The sequence below is a fragment of the Pezoporus wallicus genome, unplaced genomic scaffold, assembly GCF_028554395.1.
Source record: "Pezoporus wallicus isolate ANWC-B61680 ecotype Strahan unplaced genomic scaffold, APGP_CSIRO_Pwel_v1 scaffold_2584, whole genome shotgun sequence".
Taxonomy (NCBI): Eukaryota; Metazoa; Chordata; class Aves; order Psittaciformes; family Psittacidae; genus Pezoporus; species Pezoporus wallicus.
In genome coordinates, this window is record NW_026642851.1 from 5,137,225 (window position 1) to 5,156,795 (window position 19,571).

The 19,571-nt window shown below is 36.2% G+C and overlaps 1 protein-coding gene across 2 annotated transcripts in view; it reads right to left on the reverse strand.

Annotated features, from left to right (window-relative positions):
- Nucleotides 1-19,571, reverse strand: part of RUNDC3B (RUN domain containing 3B) — a 52,455-nt gene that overhangs the window by 20,655 nt on the left and 12,229 nt on the right. For both annotated transcript variants that reach the window (XM_057432612.1, XM_057432613.1), the window contains 5 exons: nucleotides 13,359-13,492; nucleotides 9,562-9,647; nucleotides 5,942-6,031; nucleotides 2,811-2,891; nucleotides 1,209-1,377 (listed from right to left, as the gene is read on the reverse strand). In XM_057432612.1, the coding sequence (XP_057288595.1) occupies nucleotides 1,209-1,377; nucleotides 2,811-2,891; nucleotides 5,942-6,031; nucleotides 9,562-9,647; nucleotides 13,359-13,492 (560 nt within the window). The remainder of the gene's footprint in view (nucleotides 1-1,208; nucleotides 1,378-2,810; nucleotides 2,892-5,941; nucleotides 6,032-9,561; nucleotides 9,648-13,358; nucleotides 13,493-19,571) is intronic.

Consider the following 19,571-nt stretch of genomic DNA (forward strand, 5'->3'; position numbering starts at 1 on the left):
TACTGGCTAAGAATATTGTACAGCAACCTGGCTGTCAACACTGAAGGTCAGATTTCAAAAAAAAAAAAAAGAAGTCTAGGAGACCCAAAATAGAAAAGAAATAATTGAGTGCATATTTTTAAAAAATACCTCTCACATCTATCATCCCACAGTAAGTCTGACTTTTTCACAGTTACTTAGAAAAACTTTAACTAGGTTCTATCACATGCATTAAAGTAAACCAACCTCAATTCTACCCATTCCATATTACAACTGACATTCAGCAATCCATATGAATCCTAATGCCAGGTCTCATTCTCAGGTATATTCTCTCAGTCTGGCTATATTTCTTTAAGAACATTAAGCATTTTCTTCAATTTTTCTGACCCCCCCTTTCTTTCTCTGTACACTATTTCTCCAGTGTCTATGAACAGCCTTCCCTTTTCTCTGTGTCTCTAGCTAATATGCATTGTGGTCTGTAGCTGTAATATGCTGTCATGAGAAACTGAGAAACACTTTGCTTTTAAAAATACTAAAACGTTTAGACATATATTTCAGCTCATCTTTAACTTACAGTATTTTGGGTGGTAGAGGGAGAACCTACCTTTGGTTTCTATAATAACATTCAATATACCGCCTAAATTATTAAAATCAAACATTTTTTTCTTCTCCCATTCTAACTTGAAGCAGGTCTTAAAACTATATATTTTCTAAAAATCCATTTCAATATCGCTGAGAAGATAGTTTTTCCTTTTTATTCCTAGATGCAATTTGCTGATCATTTTTGTTTACTGCAAGACTAAAGTTTAACATCACTATTGTTATAAAAACCTTCAGCTGGTAGTCTACCTACATCAATAAAATTCTATGGTCTCTAAGGAAAAGGAAAATCATGCGGACAGTCGTGTTTACCTCAAGCTCACAACTTAACAGCTTCATAGATAACACTGCTTTTAACTCTCAGATTGGAAAAAGGGGCCAAAGCTTCTGCATTAGATTGTGAAATCCAGTATCCGTACTATCATCTTCACCTCTCCCTAAACCTCTTTTCCCTCAAATCAGTGAGCAAAGATACTTAAGATACTCTGAAGATTGTACATTTTAAGACCACTTACAGGAAGGTAAATAGTATTTAATATATTTTTCTGCCTTCGCTTAAATGGCTATGTTACCAGTTGGCTGTGATGAGCTTTGGTTCCATCAACCCCCTGACAAAACTAATCTTTTACCTTCTGTTCCAATGCAAGCCGGTACTTCTGTTCTACCCTTTTGCATTTGTTGTACCAACTGTTTTCATCTGTGATGAAAGGAGGACCAATGTTTTCTGGCGTACTGCCTTCACTGCCACTACTGCCCAGCGTTCTTAGCTCTTCTTCATCACTGCTGATGCTGTCAGAACTGAAAGATCATATTAATTAGCCAAGTGAAAAGCTGTGTTTGTTAAAATGCAAACCCCCCCTTGAAATTTGAAGCACCACAGTTACTAAATACATCTAAAGCTCTGTAAGTCAAAAAGAAACAAAATATTGGGATAGGAGAGATCACTAAACACAAGTTATATTTCAAGCTTTTATTTGTATAGGCACCTAAAGAATGGGCAAAATTTGCCCGAGACCTTAGTTAAGTTGTCTTAGGCAAGTCAGACAACTGCATGTAGTATACCCTCCTGGAATACAAAGGGCCTGTGCATTCCAATATGCTGTCTAAGTGGTGACTTGGATCTTCCCGTCATAAATTCAAAGTAATATAGCATTATCTGAATCTAGATGTTATTTGTTTCCAAAAAAGCATAAAAATAAAAAGTGATTGTTGTTTACGTTAAATTATGATGAATTTAAATGAAAACATATAGTTGTGGTTATAGTGAAGACCATGTGCCTGTTATTTCACAGAACATGAGCATCTCTCCATACAGTATGCAAATTCACTGTGAAAATATCTGCATATCATCCAGAATCAATCTATGCCAGAAAATTCAGACATCTGTCTCAAATACAAGAATTGTAATTTAGCCCAATACCCATTTTAAATCTCTCCTTACAACTATGCTTTCCACTGCATTAACAGCATTTACTAGTTTTTAAAGTAGTGATTCATACAACTCTATGATCCTGCCATGATGCAAATTCTGCTTTAACTGAATCATGCAATTTGTCATTAACACGTAATCTATTAAGAACTTCAAGAAAATAATTAGGATGTTTCATGTTCAGTTGTACATCTTCAAGACTACTCCTCACTCCCAACTGCTTCCTCCATTTTGGCAAAACTAGCAATAGAACACATCCCATTAATTTCCATGCTTTTTAGAGATACCAAATTGCTCTCTGATCTGTTAGATAATGATCACGTCTTTAATTTTTAATCATATAACGGATCACAGGAGCAAAATGTAGCTGGAAGGTCAGATTATATATGCAATTGGTCATGATTTCTATTACGTGCTAACTGCTCATACTGCTTATCTGTCATACCTTACCATTTACGAAGACACATATAGTTTTTATTTACAAGACAGCTACCTTCAAGTTTATGGCTACACAGAAAAGGACCAAGAGAAAGGACAACTTGGTCTGGAGATCTGCAAAGGAAATTAAAAAAATTTGTTTCCTTGCGAACTGTGATCATAATCCAAGTAAACAAAGTTAGCATGACTCACTGTGATGAGTCATGTAATAATTCTACCAGTCTGAAAGAGCCAGGCAGCTGAGTGCACAGGTTTGTATTTAGAGATGGATATTATTTTGAATCTGAAATGAAAAGTATGGGGCCCAGTATGAAGGATAAATTGTTAATAAAATAAGATTAAAAAGTGCAAAGATAAAAAGTACCTTTGGGTGAACTTCAAATATGGTGTATAATCTATGACAGCTGGAAAGCTGCCATCCAGTCCCTCACCCTTCAGGCAAAAACTGATAAAACAGAGAAACAACAGTAAGATTATAACAAGAAAATTATAACAGTGACAGTTGAATCTTATCAATGTGAAATTTTTCTTAATTTTTTGGTAATAAGAAAGGCCTAGAGCATTTAATACTGAAATCCTACTCAGCCGAGCTAGACTATTTAATATTTAATGAGAGTCACTGAGCATATTATAGCATAATGAAACCCCCAACAAACAGTAATTCCACATGATCGGGGAATAGATCAGGGCAAGTGGTAATTTTTAATTTTTTACTTCTATTCTGAAACTACAGATGGATTGAAGGGAATAACAGGAAAAAGAAAGCTAGCCAGAGCAAGAGAAAGAGAAGAGCTATGGATGAGAATGGAATCTTCGGCATTTAAGCTCATTTAAAGAGTTTGCAGAGTCTTTACATAACCATCCTACTAACTTTAAGTCAAAAATCAGTTCTCAAAAATATTTCACGGTTTTTCTCCTCTCAGATACTTTCTGGTGTGGGGCTGCAGGAAGATGAGGGACATTAATGAATCTTGCTTTCAGAAAGATGTTCTGAAATGGCTGTAGCTTTACAAAGCTCTCATCTACCCTGTATTCTTTTTCTACTTGATATAAAAGATTGTATGGGAACCATGTTTAATTATCACAGAAGTGGCAAAATCAATCATGCTTCCATAAGGCTCATATTCCTCACTCTTTCCGTATGTCACTGAAAACCCAATTCTAGTAAGACATGGCTTTTGCTACTTTTCCTAACTTAATTGCAAAGTGCCAGTTTTTGCAATGCAGTCACTTAAGTAGTATTTGGAAAGTACATATGCAGGGCTGGGTTTTGTTTTTTTTTTTCCCCTTAAGAATAGAAAAGCAAGGAAAACAAGAAAAAACACCTCTGCAAAACCACAATTAGTTTAAGCAGATACACAATAAAAATGCTTCTGTAGCACTATATTCCTATTTTGGCCAGAAATTTTCTAGGCTCTTATATGTGGCATTGACAAAAACTTAAATGTCTCCAGAAGAATGTATAAATATGCTTATATTAGAAATCAGAGAACAAAGGAAGAATAAGCACACTCATACAACTAAGCTCTCATACTGGTAGTATGTACCACTGAGGCTTATGGGAGACAAACACTATCAACTGATGGTTATTTATGGAAGGACTTACATACTCCAGACTTATTCTTGCTATGCTTCTTACTTATGTATAGCCATATTTCTTCCAAGTATAGTAGTAACAGAGAAGTAGTTTAATTTCACATAGAGTAAAGCTTAAACTAATAAAAAAATCTGGTAAGAGCTGAATTTGCTGTATACAAGGCTAACTCTCTTATCATCCAGCAACATCAATCAGTTCCCTCAGAACATAGCTGATGATGTTATTAAGCCAATCTAGTGACTAAATGCTGGCAAAAGAAGTTACCTTTGCTTTCAACCTCTCCCTCCACATTTTTCCTTTTACTTTTTTTTTGGGGGGGGGAGGTGGTAATTTTTATTTTTCTTAATTAAATCCCAACCAGACATTCCCTTTCCCCTTCTTACAGTGGTATTGGCACTTATCCGACTCCATGATGAGCTAGCTCAGCCATCATGACCTGAATTTTTAGCATTTTTATTCCCCATTAGCATCCAGTTGCAGTTCCACAGGCAACTAAAATCAATGCTCACTGCCACTGGAAAGGTAAGAGATTACTTAATCCCTTTTATTCCTTTTCTTCTCTAATCCTTACGATCATATCATATCTGCCACTTATAGGATGTTTCCATGAGCCAAACTAGCTAATAGCAAAAGAACTATCCTGTCTTCTTATTGAGTATGGGTTTTTTACTCTTTAACAAGTTAAATTGACTCACAGAAGAGTCCAACAAGCCTCAAAACTGGTATAAGGGTACATAAGCAAATCTCTAACGGTCTTTTGTCAACACTCAGTGCATCCAGTGAGACTGTGCTGTTTTCTTTCTGACAGTTTATCTCCTAAACTGGTTTGTGACAAGCATTAATGCTGCTGCAGTGTAAATTTTAACAGCATATTGTCAGGAGACTGGAGGAAAGCATTATCATTCTCCTTTTTCCTATGCTGTATTACAAAACCCTTCCCCATTTTATGAGGTTAGCTTGACCCAGTCAGGCATATTAACAGGGCCTGGCACCATCTTCTCATAGGCATTGTAGACTTTATACCTTGCTGATGGTTTTGCTATATATATGTGTGTGTGTACATAGAATCATAGAATCGTTAGGGTTGGAAAGGACCTTAAGATCATCTAGTTCCAACCCCCTTGCCGTGGGCAGGGACACCTTACGCTAAATCGTATCACCCAAGGCCTCGTCCAACCTGGCCTTGAACCCTGCCAGGGATGAAGCATTCACAACCTCCCTGGGCAACCTATTCCACTGCCACACCACCCTATACACACACACACCCCCCAAAGTGTTGTGTTTTTTTTTTTTTTAATTATCTAGGGTGTGTATCTTCATTAGCCCAAAACACAGAATTAATTGTATAATAAAGCACACAAAAGTCTAGCTAAAGACTGCACAGGTAAATTCATGTAATCTTACAATATTTTGCAGTTAATTAAAACACATTTTAATATTAAATGGTCATTTGTAGGTTAAGCTTTTAAAATGTAGAAGTACTAAAGTTAAAGATACCTATATCTTCTACATACTCAGTTACAATGCTGTCATTGAGTACTAGGGCATAACTGTGTACTTAATCCTTTAAAAGATTCAATTGTCTGTAAACTTCACTTAATAGGTTTAACTTATTTTCTGCAATTACTCTTCAGATTGCTTTTAGAATTCTGATACCTGAAAGACTGTGTAATCATGCAGCTATATAAACTATGGTATGGTTTTGTTCTTATCTAGAAGAGCCATTCAAGATTCTTTTCTCTATCCCTCCCTCTTCTCCCCCCACCCAATTTTTGCCCCTCAAAAGAGTTAGAGTTAGGAACTCTAACATTGCTTTTCATAATGCATCCACTCTTGATTTCAAAAAAGAAAAAGTACTTTCCCTGAGCATTATATTATGAAGCATGCAAATATAGTACCTAAAATCAATTGCATTGAGTCCCAACAGCATGCCAGCAAGCATATTTGCTTCTTCACCAAGAACAATTGCTCCATCCTCATAAAATCTCCTTCAATAAAAAAAGAAATTAGTTCAGTATTATTTGAGAGAAAATGATATTAACTATTTTTCATAGTTAATAGAAAAAATGAAGAAATACAGTTTAAATAAAAAAACCTCATGTGAACCCCGGGGGGGGGGGGGCTGATATTTCATTTCAAATAAAGCAAAACAATAAATCACACAGCACGAAGCACTACAATCTTAGAGCACATAAAAATTTAGGTGGAAGCAAAACCAATTCATAATATTAGCCCTAAGAAATGGATGAAACGCAAAGGAAGTGATGAAGATACACTTTAATCCTGAAAGGCAGAATATGTGTCATCTCTATAAAAAAAAAATCCATCATATAAAAAAAAAAATTCTCACAATTGCACTTGCAGACTCTTTAAATGTTCAAAAATCATTCTTCGTTCTCAGAAAATATTTTCAAAAATCAGCTATTCTCCAGGTAGCACGCTTTTTCTACTGCATGCTCGGGTTATTCATCCTGTATCCAGTTATTCTGAGATTTAAAATTTTCATTATTTGAAGGAGGAGTGTTTCTTAGCACCATTTTTTATTGCAAAAAACCTACTGGCCAAAGTTTTAGAACTCCATGCCTTGATCTCAAAATACATTTCCCATACCCTGGTACAGGCAGACTTCTGAAGGCTGGCTGAGAACAGTGACCAATAAAGAAACCATTTTTAAATCTGTACCCCCTCACTACCTCCTCATTCTCTCCCATTTATTCTCATTTTCTCCTCCTAACTACCACAGAAGCTACTTCCAGACATAGCTGTTCCATGCACAGAACATACGGGAATAGGACACACCACTGCCATGCAGAGACTTGTAAAAAGGCATTTGGTCTGTTTAGCAAAGTAGCACACAACTGTAATTTCTGTGTTTTGGGGCACAGTTCCTGAGTCCTGGCAGCAGCAGAGGCAGAAAGGTCACCTGAGCATCACATGTGGAAAGAGGGAAATGAAGAGCTGTTCAGTACCAACTGCAAGGTTGAAAGGTCACTTACCAGAAACCAAGATCCACATTCCACCTATACATTCTAGCCATGTATGATTGTAAGAAGGTGCCAGATTATTGAAGGCAATCCATCTTTCAAATACCAGTAGCAATGCCCTACCAAAAGCTCCATCTGTTTTAAGAACTACATGTAAGCACTGGGATGTCTCAGTAAGAGCCTGAGTTGCCTGCATGGCAAACATCCAGAGAAGCCACATTTTGGGGCACAGTTCCAAAGACTGAACTGTGTTATAATGCACACCATCAGAAGTCCCACTTTTGCAGTTTCATAACAGACATCCATTTGCTGTAAGGAAATGAGTTATCCAAGACCTTGGATGTTCTCAGTAGAAGCAAGAAATCTGGACGACTTCCTCTGGGAAGACAGTGATTATAGTCTTGACATAGAGACTATGATGTACAGACTCAACTCTCTACTCTTGAAGTTCAAGAATGGCACTAGGAAATTAAACTGGCTAAGACAGAATACTGAGCTAGATGGACTTTACAATCTGATTCAGTACAGTTACTCTTATTTGTGAACTAAGAGCAATGCTCCCAGCACAAGCTGATTGCCAGCTATTTCACTGGCATTTGTTAAATTACTGCTAGGTACCAATCTGTACAGTGTTCAGTTTATCTTGTAAAATGATGCCAAGGAAGTAATCACACAAAAAAGACGGGACATTATTTGTAACAGTGAGATGCAGATGTGTTAGCCTGACAATGGTAATGTTTCTTAAACCAGCTTCAGTAATCTAGCCAAAACAACTCACAAATTTTCTCTCAGGGCTACGCAGCTGACATCTCACAACAGCCTACTTTAAGTTAAGAGTCTGTGCTGAGCAATTTTTTAGAAAAATAACTGTGTGCCCATGCATAACCCAACTCCTGTCTCAGTGTAATATGCAGATCCAGCACTAATAACGTGCTGCTTTATTAAAGGACTAGCCGTAAGATCAGGCACCTAATCACAACAGTGAGGTTTAAAAAGGGCTAGCAGTATGACAGATCAATCTCGTAGTCTACATATACACATGTATAACATGATATTTATAGTTTATATCATTATTAAACAGACATATATCAAAATACGTAATTTAAAATTCTACATAAATGGTGCAAAGTATCACCAAAAGAATCCAGCCACTTATTAGGCATCCAAAATCCCACAGAAGAAAAAGACAGTGCGTCCATTATTGCTAGTAGATTTGAAATCCACCATACCAAGATCTGAAATTGGAACTTCTATTTCCATTAAATGTATTTCAAATATTACTTCAAAACAAACTTTGCACTTACTATGTTTGCAATGCAAGAGGGGTTGTTTCCAAAAACTATACCACTGAAAGAACATTCAAATATATTAAACATCAACATGTTCAAATAAATTAACTTGAAACTGCTAATAAAATAATACCACTGTTATCCACTAGAAAACAAACCACACTACCAAACATGGACAAAGAATGTACTACTTAACTACACAAGTCTGTGACCCTCCTCTTCCTCCTCATCTCCCCCTCAAAAACCCAAGTGACTTCTCAGTTTGAGGCAACATGAGTAAATCTTTTCCAGAAATCTTTGGTTTATGAGCTTCTTGTCTACTGTAAATGCAAACAAATCTGGGTAAAATAAAGATTATAGGTCTGGAAACGTCAATAAAATGTGATGTTTCCCTAGTTGTGCTTCAAAGTCACCTTAATATTGGCAACATATATGGAGATCTGTGCACAAACAGTCTTAGAAACAATATTCTAAATGAACTGAAGTCCTTGCAGAGAAAACTCTTACTGTTCAAAAAGCCCATTCAGTAGATAAAACTTTTAAGAGGTCAACATCAGGTACCATGTTACAAACACACTCATATTTAGATGACTTCATCATAAATCTACAAGATACAGTTGTTGCAGGATACAGCATCCTATAACAATCGCATTATTTAGAACCAGTCCAAAACTGGCAGACTATTTTCTATCATAACACATATTCTTGTACGTAACAGATTTTACCATTAGAAGGTAAAAATAAATAAATAAAATGTTACAGAAATTTCGTATTACAATACATATCCCCATGCTATGCCTGATCATTAATTCTGTTCTATGTCTCTCAACAGGTTCATGGAATTATTTTCCTTTCTTCTTCAAGAAATGTTCCTATAAAAATTATTTTTTACTGAATCTCTAGGACTTTCTGTCAAACATACCTAATTCTGAAAGGAACATTACATTTTCCTATCATCTTTATCACACTGCAATTTCAGAATTAGACATTTCCTTCTCTTTTGGCCTTTCAAGAATTCCAGACTTATTTCCACATTTTTAAAATCACAAAGAATTTTAATTTTGCAGTTTTACCCATGCTAACATCCAGTCAGTTCACACCAACTCTAGATATCTTTTACAATGTTACAGCTCCTTTACTAGTGACATCCTTTCCTATACAAATCAAGTGGAACATGCACTTCTAAACCCAATACAACTTACGAAACATTTGCTAAAATATTGCAAAAATAGGAGTCTTAGAGACCTGGTTGTTTTGAAGTCTCTCAGAGCTGTGGAAATGTATTCAGACAAATGCTTTTCCATAAGTGCTACTCTGATCCAGGCTCGACCCTGCAAGAAGAAACAGACATCAAATACCTAAATATTACAGAATGAAACGATTTTCCCTGTGAAAATGAATACAGTTGATTTATTTGGGTGAAATGAACTTGTTAACAAAATCACCACTAAACAGAAATAGTTGCTAAGATCTAATTCATTACAGTGATAATGAAAAGAAAAAAGTATTCTTACAAATCAACTTCATTATAAAATAAAGTTATCAACAATTTAAAGGTGGAGGAAGGGTATTGCTTTAATCATATAATCCAGCCTTTTTAATGTCTCATGCGCATAAGTGACAGGAACAGTAACACATCATGGCAAAAAGCTTTCCATTTTAAAGACAATGCTATTGGAAGTAACCAAATTGTTTCCAATATAAAGCATCAGTAACTTACCCTCAAGGTGTTTTAAGAAAAAAATAATTCTCTCCATTCAACTATTTGTGGGATCAATAAAAAAATAAATTACTTTTTCCCCCCTCAGTAAGGGCATCATTACAGAAGCTTGCATATGATATACAGGAATTAACTCTAATCTAAGAGGCCAAAAACAGTTCTATGAACAACTGCAATAGCTTCAAAGATAACCTTTAGGAATGTGTGTTGCACTGTATTTAGAGGTCTAGTGCACAGGATTGTAGTTTACAGGAAAAAGACATTTCAAGTGGCTGCCATAATTATGATTGTCACTTTAAGAACACCAGGAACATTTATTGCAACCCACATCAACTTAAAAATAGTTAAGGAATAAGATGTCTTTGTGCTTAATACATTTGGCCCTTACTGACATCTAGCCGAGTATCACTACAGACATGGTACTAAAGCCACCTGTAGTAGATTATAATCCTACATCAAATTTATATAGACCTAAATCAAACTTATAATGAGATAGAAGTAAATAACAAAAACAAAAAACACTTTCATAAATACCCACAACACAGCAAAAACTTTAACATAGAGTACATCAAAATTAAAAGGAAGTTTATCTGGACAGCTGCCTTTACATTGCAGTTATTTAGGACATAGAATCATAGAATGACTTGGGCTGGAAGGGACCTTAAAGATCATTTGGTTCCAACCCTGCTGCCATGAGCAGGGACACCTTCCACTAGACCAGGCTGCTCAAAGCCCCATCCAACCTGGCCTTGAACACACCAGGGATGGAACAGTCACAACTTCCCTGGACAACCTATGCCAGTGCCTCACCATCCTCACAGTAAAGAATTCCTTCCTAATACCCAACCTAAATCTACCTTCTGTCAGTTTAAAGCCCTTCCCCCTTGTCCTATCAATACATGCCCTTCAGAGAAGTCCATCTCCAGATTTCTAGCAGGCCTTTTTAGGTAGTGGGAAGCTGCTGTAAGTTTCCCCTGAGCCTTTTCTTTTCCTTGTTGAACAAACCCAACAATCTCAAGCCTGTTTTCATAAAAGAGGTGCTCCAGCCCTCTGATCATCTTCACAGCCCTTCTCTTGAGTTGCTAAAGCAGGTTCATGTCCCTCTTGTGTTGGAGGCCCCAAAGCTGAATGCAGTACTGCCGGTGGGGTCTCACGAGAGCGGAGTAGAGAGGGAGAATCACCTCCCTTGGCATTTGACATGCTTCTTCTGATGCAGCCCAGGACACGGTTGGCTATCTGGGCTGCAAGTGCACACCGCCAGGTTATGCTGAGCTTCTCAGCCAACACCCCCAAGTCCTTCTCATGGATGCGCTCAGTCTATTCTCCCCCCAGCCTCTATCTGTGCTTGGGATTACTTCCACCCAGGGGCAGGACCTTGCAGCTGGCCCTGTTGAACCTCATGAGGTTTGCACAAACTCATGTTGCATGAACACGAGTAAAATAGTCAAACCCTGATGATTCTGTTTTGCTAATGACTAAAGACTATGTAGCTCCAGTGAAAGCACGGCTAGGTAGCACTGGCAAAGCCTTACTAACAGCTCCAATTTGGACCACCAGTAAAACTGATGCATACCATTGGTATTTGTGTTGACATGTCTCCAACCTTTTCAGATACAGACAACCAAAATACTTCTGCACACACCTCCAAAAATTAAACACTGTTCTCCACACTGCACGAATTACCTTCTTTGTTTACTATTTGGCATGGACTTATCCACAAAGTAGAAGAAAACTCTCAATTTATTTTTAGGAGTATTTTAGAAAATAGCTTTACATTTTATTATCTGCTGAATTTAAGTACTCATCTCTATTAAAATCTTGGAATTCAGAAATATCATTAAAATATATCCTGAATATAATCAACATAATCATCACATGCTAGAACATAAGTCTCTCTAGAAAGTATTTGAAAATAAATTCTCCAAATTATCTGAATTTTCAGATCTCAACATAAGCAAGAAAAGTTGCATGACTTAAATTATCAGTCTAATACTCCAGTACATTGAGTGATAGGACAAGCATGTAATATTCCGGATAGGAAAACCAGTCAATAAAATATAATAATAACCAGTCAATAGGAAAACCAGCTTTTTTTGCCACAGAATCTCAAGTGTTTGAAAGCTTTTATGCAGATTACATATACATTTACTATATAAAATGTAAAACTGAGTCTATGCAAAAGAAAAAAGGAGCAATAGCAGACATTGCAAACAGGCTGTTCTGCAATACTATGGATCATTAGAACAGCTGTTCAAAGACCTACTAGATTCATGGTGCTGCTTGATCTAAGCATCATCTTTTAATGAAGAAAAATATGGTTGTGTAAATACCTGTAATTTAAATTGTACAGTCATGTCCCTGAAAGAAAAACCCAACAACCTACAAATTATTTGTTTATAACAAGTTAAATATTTCCACCTCACCAATGACACCAACTCTTAATAATCCAGAGTATAATAAACCTGGAAGATTTTTAAAACAGCCACAGAACACAGTTTGCATACTTCTTCAAACAACTGATTCCAGTTCATTTAGGAGTAACAAGAATTAAGAACACTAATTTATGCATCCTTTTATGTTACTTATGCTTTCAAGTCTGAAGGTTCTCAGTTATCAGTCAAGGCTTCTTCACACAGAAATACAAGCTACAGAAAAGTATTCCAATCTAGTAAAAAGAACTTGTAATCTCTTCCTAATAGTACTTTTTTTTAATTTTTTTTTAGATGTTTGTGTATGCTGTCTCACACCATTAAGATTTAATGATACATCAATTTAAAGCTCATTCCTATTCAGTTCATATGCATGTAAATACATTAAATTGTTACTTCCTTAATGTTTCCATCATACTGACAATCAGAAATTATGATTTCATTTCTATATACATCCTTTAAAATCTTTATTAGCAAATAAATCTATGAAAGGCTTCCTGCACAATGACACCAGCAAACTCAAGGGTTCATAACACCTTTTTTATTAATGCATGAATTATATACAAAATAAAATTACACTTAGGTTGGGGGGAGGAGGGGAAATCACAGTTCTACAATTTTAAAATAGTATTTGTAAGGCATTTCCACACATACATAATTTCCCTCAACATACTGCATTTTTAAGCTCAAAAATGCGAAGGCAATTCAGATTTAAATTTTTTTTTTAAGTAATTATTTACTAGGTACATATAAAAAATAATTATTTCAAACAATGAAAAATTTTGTGGGGCAAGGTTGGTAATATGTTTTTCTTCTGGGTACAGAAATGTCAGCTATACTTTACACAGAACAATGTAATAAAAAAAAATCAATTTGACCTTTCTCTTCCCTACCTTAGCTCTAGAAGAACCGACATTCTCCATGTTCTCAATACTGCAGATGCAATTGTGAGAGACTTTTCGGCAAGCTACTCGAATGTAGTCCCAGAAACTACGAGGACTTTCATAGCCGAACCAGGTGATCTGACCTTAAATCAAAATACAAGATATGTAAAGATTGATGAACCTCCCTCTCTGCTTACTGGAGATAAAAAGAATTCAAGTACTTCCCTATAGGTTGCCTGCACCAACAGGATTTCATACTACCAAGTCCATAAATTCCTACTGAAAATTGGCTTGCAGGTGTAAAAAATACTTGCATTATGCAGCTCACCCTGGTTTCAGACCGATGCAGATAAAGAAGGTTGGAGCTTTTGTGTATTTTGTTGTTTTCTTCCTTGTTAGTATGCTATAATAATACTCAAGAGTCCTTCATGGACTTGTTACATCATAACAGGGTACACTGTCTTCCAACTTAAAAAGGAGATAAAGTAAGTATTTCTGTTATTTGTTTTAGGTAGAAGCATGTATTTCATTAATACAATCAAGTAAAGAGAGTTTTGTTCTTTAAAAAATGTATTTTATATATATACACCACTGTTTGCTGCGATACTGTTATCTTCTTTTAGAAAGGGATTAGAATTTTTCAAAATTGAAAGGGAAGCTGATGCATGATCAAAAATGTTTCGCAGTTACAATTTATTTGGAATACACACAAAAGAACATTCCTTGGGAAACTGACCAAAATAAATTGAGCAAATCAATGTATCTTCTGGAGCTTTAACCAAAATCTGTTTTTTGGGTTGTGCTTTTGTTTCCTTCCAGTTTGCAATGTATTGCAGCTAGGAAATGAAAGGGGAAATTACATACTACCTGCAACCTTCACATACAAAAGGAATTTAACCACAGACCTAACAGTTCAGCCCCATTTTTCAGCCTGAACAGCATATAACTTTGAACAGGTATGTAAAAATTAAGATGAGCGTTGCCCTCTGGTGACTCCTATTATTATGTACGTGCAAACCTTTTCTCTGTATAAAATGAAATGTAATTTTTAAGTTAATTTTATTTTAAGTCTTGAGTTGTACTTGGAAGTTTTACTAGTTTATCAGAAAGGCTTCTAATTCTTTTGCTGTTAGAAAGCTCAGATTTCAAGAAAAAAATATATTAGATTCACACTGCAAATTATGCATACTAAAAATAAAAATGCCAACACATGATGACAAGAATATTTTTATCTAGCATGACTTATCTTCGTTTCAAACATAATTAGTGTCAAAGATCTGTCCCATATGATCTTAAGACATTCAAGTGGTGGGTTTTTTTTCCCCTAGAGGGTGCCAAGTAACTTGACTTTGTGGTCCATCTGCTAACTTTGTCACATGGATTTGTTTACTACATTCAAAGTTTGACAAAAGACTTGTAAAAAAGTATCAGGAATAATTAATATATACTACTCAATATACCAAATGTAAAACAAAATCCCAGCATGCTTCAATTACAGTAGATTCAGATCGTCTCAATTCTAAGGTGTAAAATAAAAATTTCTGCAAGGTAAGCAGTATAACAAACTCCTTTTGTTGTAATGCCAAGCACAGCAGACAACAAAAATTCAGTGGCATTTTAACACTAAAAGTTACGGGTTTTTTTCACATTCTTTGCCGTATTAGAAACATTTCTACCCTAGGGATTATACCTGCAAAATGAAATGCAATTTAAGTATGAAGATGACTTGGTGTCACCAATTCCAGTGCAAGCATATAATGGCAAATAAATGCAAGCATACCATATAATAACTTCTGTGTTTTTTTCTAACTATCTTAAGGACGGAGTATATGTAAGAAAAGGACAGTTTCACTCTATAGTTTTCAGAAGTCACTAATTCAAAGCAATTACTTTCACAAATAAACACTTGAAAACCACAACACTTATATAAAAATATCTTTATAACAGAAATACATACCAGCACACACAGGATTTATTTGCCTTACACTGATGAAAGTAGTAAGCTGGCCATAATCGCAACATACTGATACAATAGCTCTGTGAGAGGGTATGATGGGTTTCAGACTTCAGTAGGAATTGTCTTCACCTGAAACTCAAGCCAGCTCAGGACCTTTTCTGAACCAAGAGCTTCCAGATCTCACTGTTTTCTCCCTACAACTTTAAACCTTGCCCACACTCTGGTAATTAATGCCATTTGAAGAAAATCTTCCTTAATCATTCCATACACAGAAAGATGTTGGCAAAGACTGAGAATAGTGTGAATATATTTTAAGAACTACTACATAAGACAGCTTATATTATATATAAGGTATATATAATTATATACCATATATATAAGGTATTATAATAGGTATATTATATATTATAATCAGTAGATTCCCTACAATTTTAAAAAGCTTTCAACATACGGAATTCTATTTGGCCCTTGATGCACACAGCCATGAGAACTCTCAAGAATGAGGAATCAAACATCCCCCACTACTCAGCATTTGTCAGGCTGCGGCAGGAGTGCTGGGTCCAGTTCTGGTCCCCACAATTCAAAGGCATGGACATACTGAAGAGGTTCCAAAGGAGGAGCACAAAGATGTTCAAAGGGCTGGAGAACCTGCCCCAAGAGGAAAGACTGAAGGTGCTAGGTCTTTTCTCCCCAGGGAACAGAAGGCTTGGAGGGGAACTCATCACAGTATTCCAGTACTTGAAGGGCTGCTACAAAGAGGATGAAGGCTGTTTCTTTACAAGGAGCCACATGGAGAAAACAAAGGGCAATGGGTAGGTAGAACTTGCACCGGGAGAGGTTTCATCTCAACATAAGAAAATTTTTTACAGTAAGAAAAATTTTTCCCTGGAACAACCTTCCCAGGAATGTAGTAGTCACTGTCGCTGGAGATTTTCAAGATGCAACTGGACAGGGTGCCAGATCATCTCATCTAGGCTTCTTTCCCCACAGATGGTTAGACCATATGATCTCTTGAGGTGACTTACAACCTGGGCTGTTCTGTGATTCCAAATTCATATACAAATTTTAACGGGAATAAGTTTCCTGGGAGGCCCAAAGAACAGAGTATGTGGTCTTCACCATGAAGTTTATATGTCATCAAAAGACACACAAGCTAACAGCTATTCTAACAGTAAAGATGTTACTGGTTTTGTCAGCCAAACAAAATTGCCACGTAAACATGGAAGCTGCATGTCTAATATCAAACATTGTTCAAATTAATTCAATTCTTGTTTACAGAATTGCAAAGCAAATAGAAACAATATTGTGAAAATTCTTTATTTCAACCACATTTTTGAATACTGCTACATACCTATTTGTATCAGGTCATTTCTGCTCCAGTCTGACTACCAGATACAAACATCCACAATGCCAGCTGTTGTGGACCTTTTCTTACACCCAAGAAGCTCTTTACATACAAGACATTAAACAGTTCGATTACTACTCACAGTCCAATTTCACATCTACAAAGTTTTACAGTTGCAAAGTAGTAATGAGTAGGATGCTTTAAATTCGACGCAGGTTTTCTCCAGGCTTCCCTGTATTATTTAGTTCACAGCAAATTCTTCTATTCCACTAAAAAAAAAAAGTTTTAACACAACTGGATGGTAATGAACTGGCCTGCTACTCCTTTGAGGAATTTCTGTGATAACTTTTCTTTTCTTTTACAGAGTAGGTCATTAAAAATAAAAAATTTACAGTAGTTCATAAACTCAGACCTCCAAGACAATTATAAATGCATTTAAGATTCTTTTCCATACAGAAGAGCATGAGCTAAACCACAAATTACATAAGAGCCCTACTATTTCCTTTTAGCCAAAACCAAGTAATATGTGTATATAATTATTAAATCTAGTAACAAAAGCTATTCTACTGATAGAACCAAATAAAGGGCCATCACAGCTATATGCTTAGACTCTTTTTCATGACCATAGTGCCTTCAGCTCTTATACCCTTAGCCTTACCTTTTTTACCCCCACTGTATCACCATTACCTTAACTATTTTATCCAGCAGATTTGTTTCTCTCATGATGAGCAGCATTACAAGCTGCACCTTACACAAAGAACTTGCTTCTTCACCTGTGGCCTAAATCTACAAGCAGACATAATTGATACCCCCTCCCTTTGGCACTTCCTTTCAGGCACTGTTTATGCCTAAATTATCAGAATTGCTTAAAGAGACTCCATGAAATAGTAGGCAGTAGTAATTGCCTTTTTTTTTTTCCCCTCCTAGAAATAAATAAACTAAAAACCATATGGGAAGAAATAAATAGCACACTGCAGATACAAGAAAAGTCTTTCACTGCTTGAGAAATGAATTACTTAATAATTCAGTTTACTATGAAGAAGTGCAAAAACTGGACATTTACCAATGACATCACTAATACAGCCATTTACTGTTACTACCAGCAGACTCCTGATGATGCACGAAACGAGAACATTTTATAGAATGAAGAAAGGACAATAATTTAGCTTTCTATTTAAGCATCACTACCGCCATAGAAGCTTACTATTTGTAGGAAGTTTTCTAAAAGGAAAAATAAGCAAACAAACTCCACAGTTACTAAAAATTAAGAATAACATAGATCAGATAGAGACAAGCAGCTTTGATGGGCTATCCTAGCAGAAGCTTTTGAGGTATTCATAATACCTCTCAAAAATATGTTCAGGAAAAAAAGGCACACAAATTTGTGAGTGTCAACATACACAGCACAGCATACTGGTTTGTGTCATTAGGGTGTTAAATCCAAACAAATGTATAGTTGGCAAGTAAATTCAAGGAAAACATAAAGTGCAAAATTACAGAAGTCACAAGCAAGATGAGCTATATACATTGTCAGTGGCAGAATTTAATTTATACACCAAAAATATTTCTAAGCATGCATACTGGCTAGCAGTTTAGATATGAACACATTCTGTTGTAAGGGATATTACAGTGAAAACATAGTAAGTCAACAAATGCATGACAACAGTTTTCAGAAATGTTATAGGTGATGCCCATAAACATTACAATAGTTAATGTTCTTCAATAGTAACTTAAAGTGATAAAAAAGGCTGAAAACCATGCAAAAATTTTGATACAGTAAATATACACATCACTTTGAAATGATGTCAGTTTTATATTAGCTAGGATATATATACCTGTGATAAAATCCTAAGAACTGTTGCTGAGCACCCCTACTGATGTCCCTACCGTTTCTGCATTAATTATATTTATATAGGTGATCTGATAAAAAGGACACTTACAGGAAGTTTACCTGAAACATCTGTGGCCAGCAGTGAAAACAAAAGAACATGAAGACAACTACAAGATACAGCTTCACCTCCACAGTACAGAACAGTTAAGAAAGGAACAAATTCCAAACAACTATCCGGGGAAAAACATGGCTCCTGAAATCACACAGCTTGCTTTAGAGATTATCAAACTCACATGTATTTATATAAAAATTTGTAAAATCCCTTTCAGGATTATAGGTCTTATTCAGTCCAGAGAACTTCAAATACATTGTCTGTATTCATTCAGCATACCACTCACTCTCTGCTGCACTATAAACCCATGCAAATTCTTACTCCTCAGAAGGAATAAAAAAAAAAGAAATTCATCTTTTTTCTGTTACTCTTTCTCTCCTATATTTTCAAGATCTCTGATTGTCCTGTTCAATATTACCACATAATATTTGGCCTCTTCAGGAACCTGCTTAGTAAGGTTCCATGGGATATAGCCCTAGAGGGCAGGGGGGGCCAAGACTGTCGGTTGATATTCAAGGATCACCTGCTACAAGCTCAGGAGTGTTGCATCCCGACTAGAAGTAATTGCAGCAGGAGGGCCAGGAGACCTCCTTGGACAGATAAGGAGCTGCTGAGGAAACTCAGAGGGGAAAAAAAAAGAGGCTTATAAAAGGTGGAAGCGAAGACAGACGGCCTGGGAAGAATACAGGGATGCTGTCCAGGAAGCTAGGGACCAGGTAAAGAAAGCTAATTAAGTTTGGCTAGGGATGTGAAAGATAACAGGAAGGGATTCTATAAGTACACTGCGAATAAAAGACAGTCTAGGGACAACGTGGGCCCCCTCCAGAAGCTATCGGAAGAACTGGCTACCCTGGATTTGGAGAAGGCTGAGGTTCTGAATGACTTCTTTGACTTGGTCTTCACTGGCAAAGGCTCTGACCACACCACCCAAGTCTTGGAAGGCAGATGCAGGGACTGTGAGAATGAAGACCCTAGGC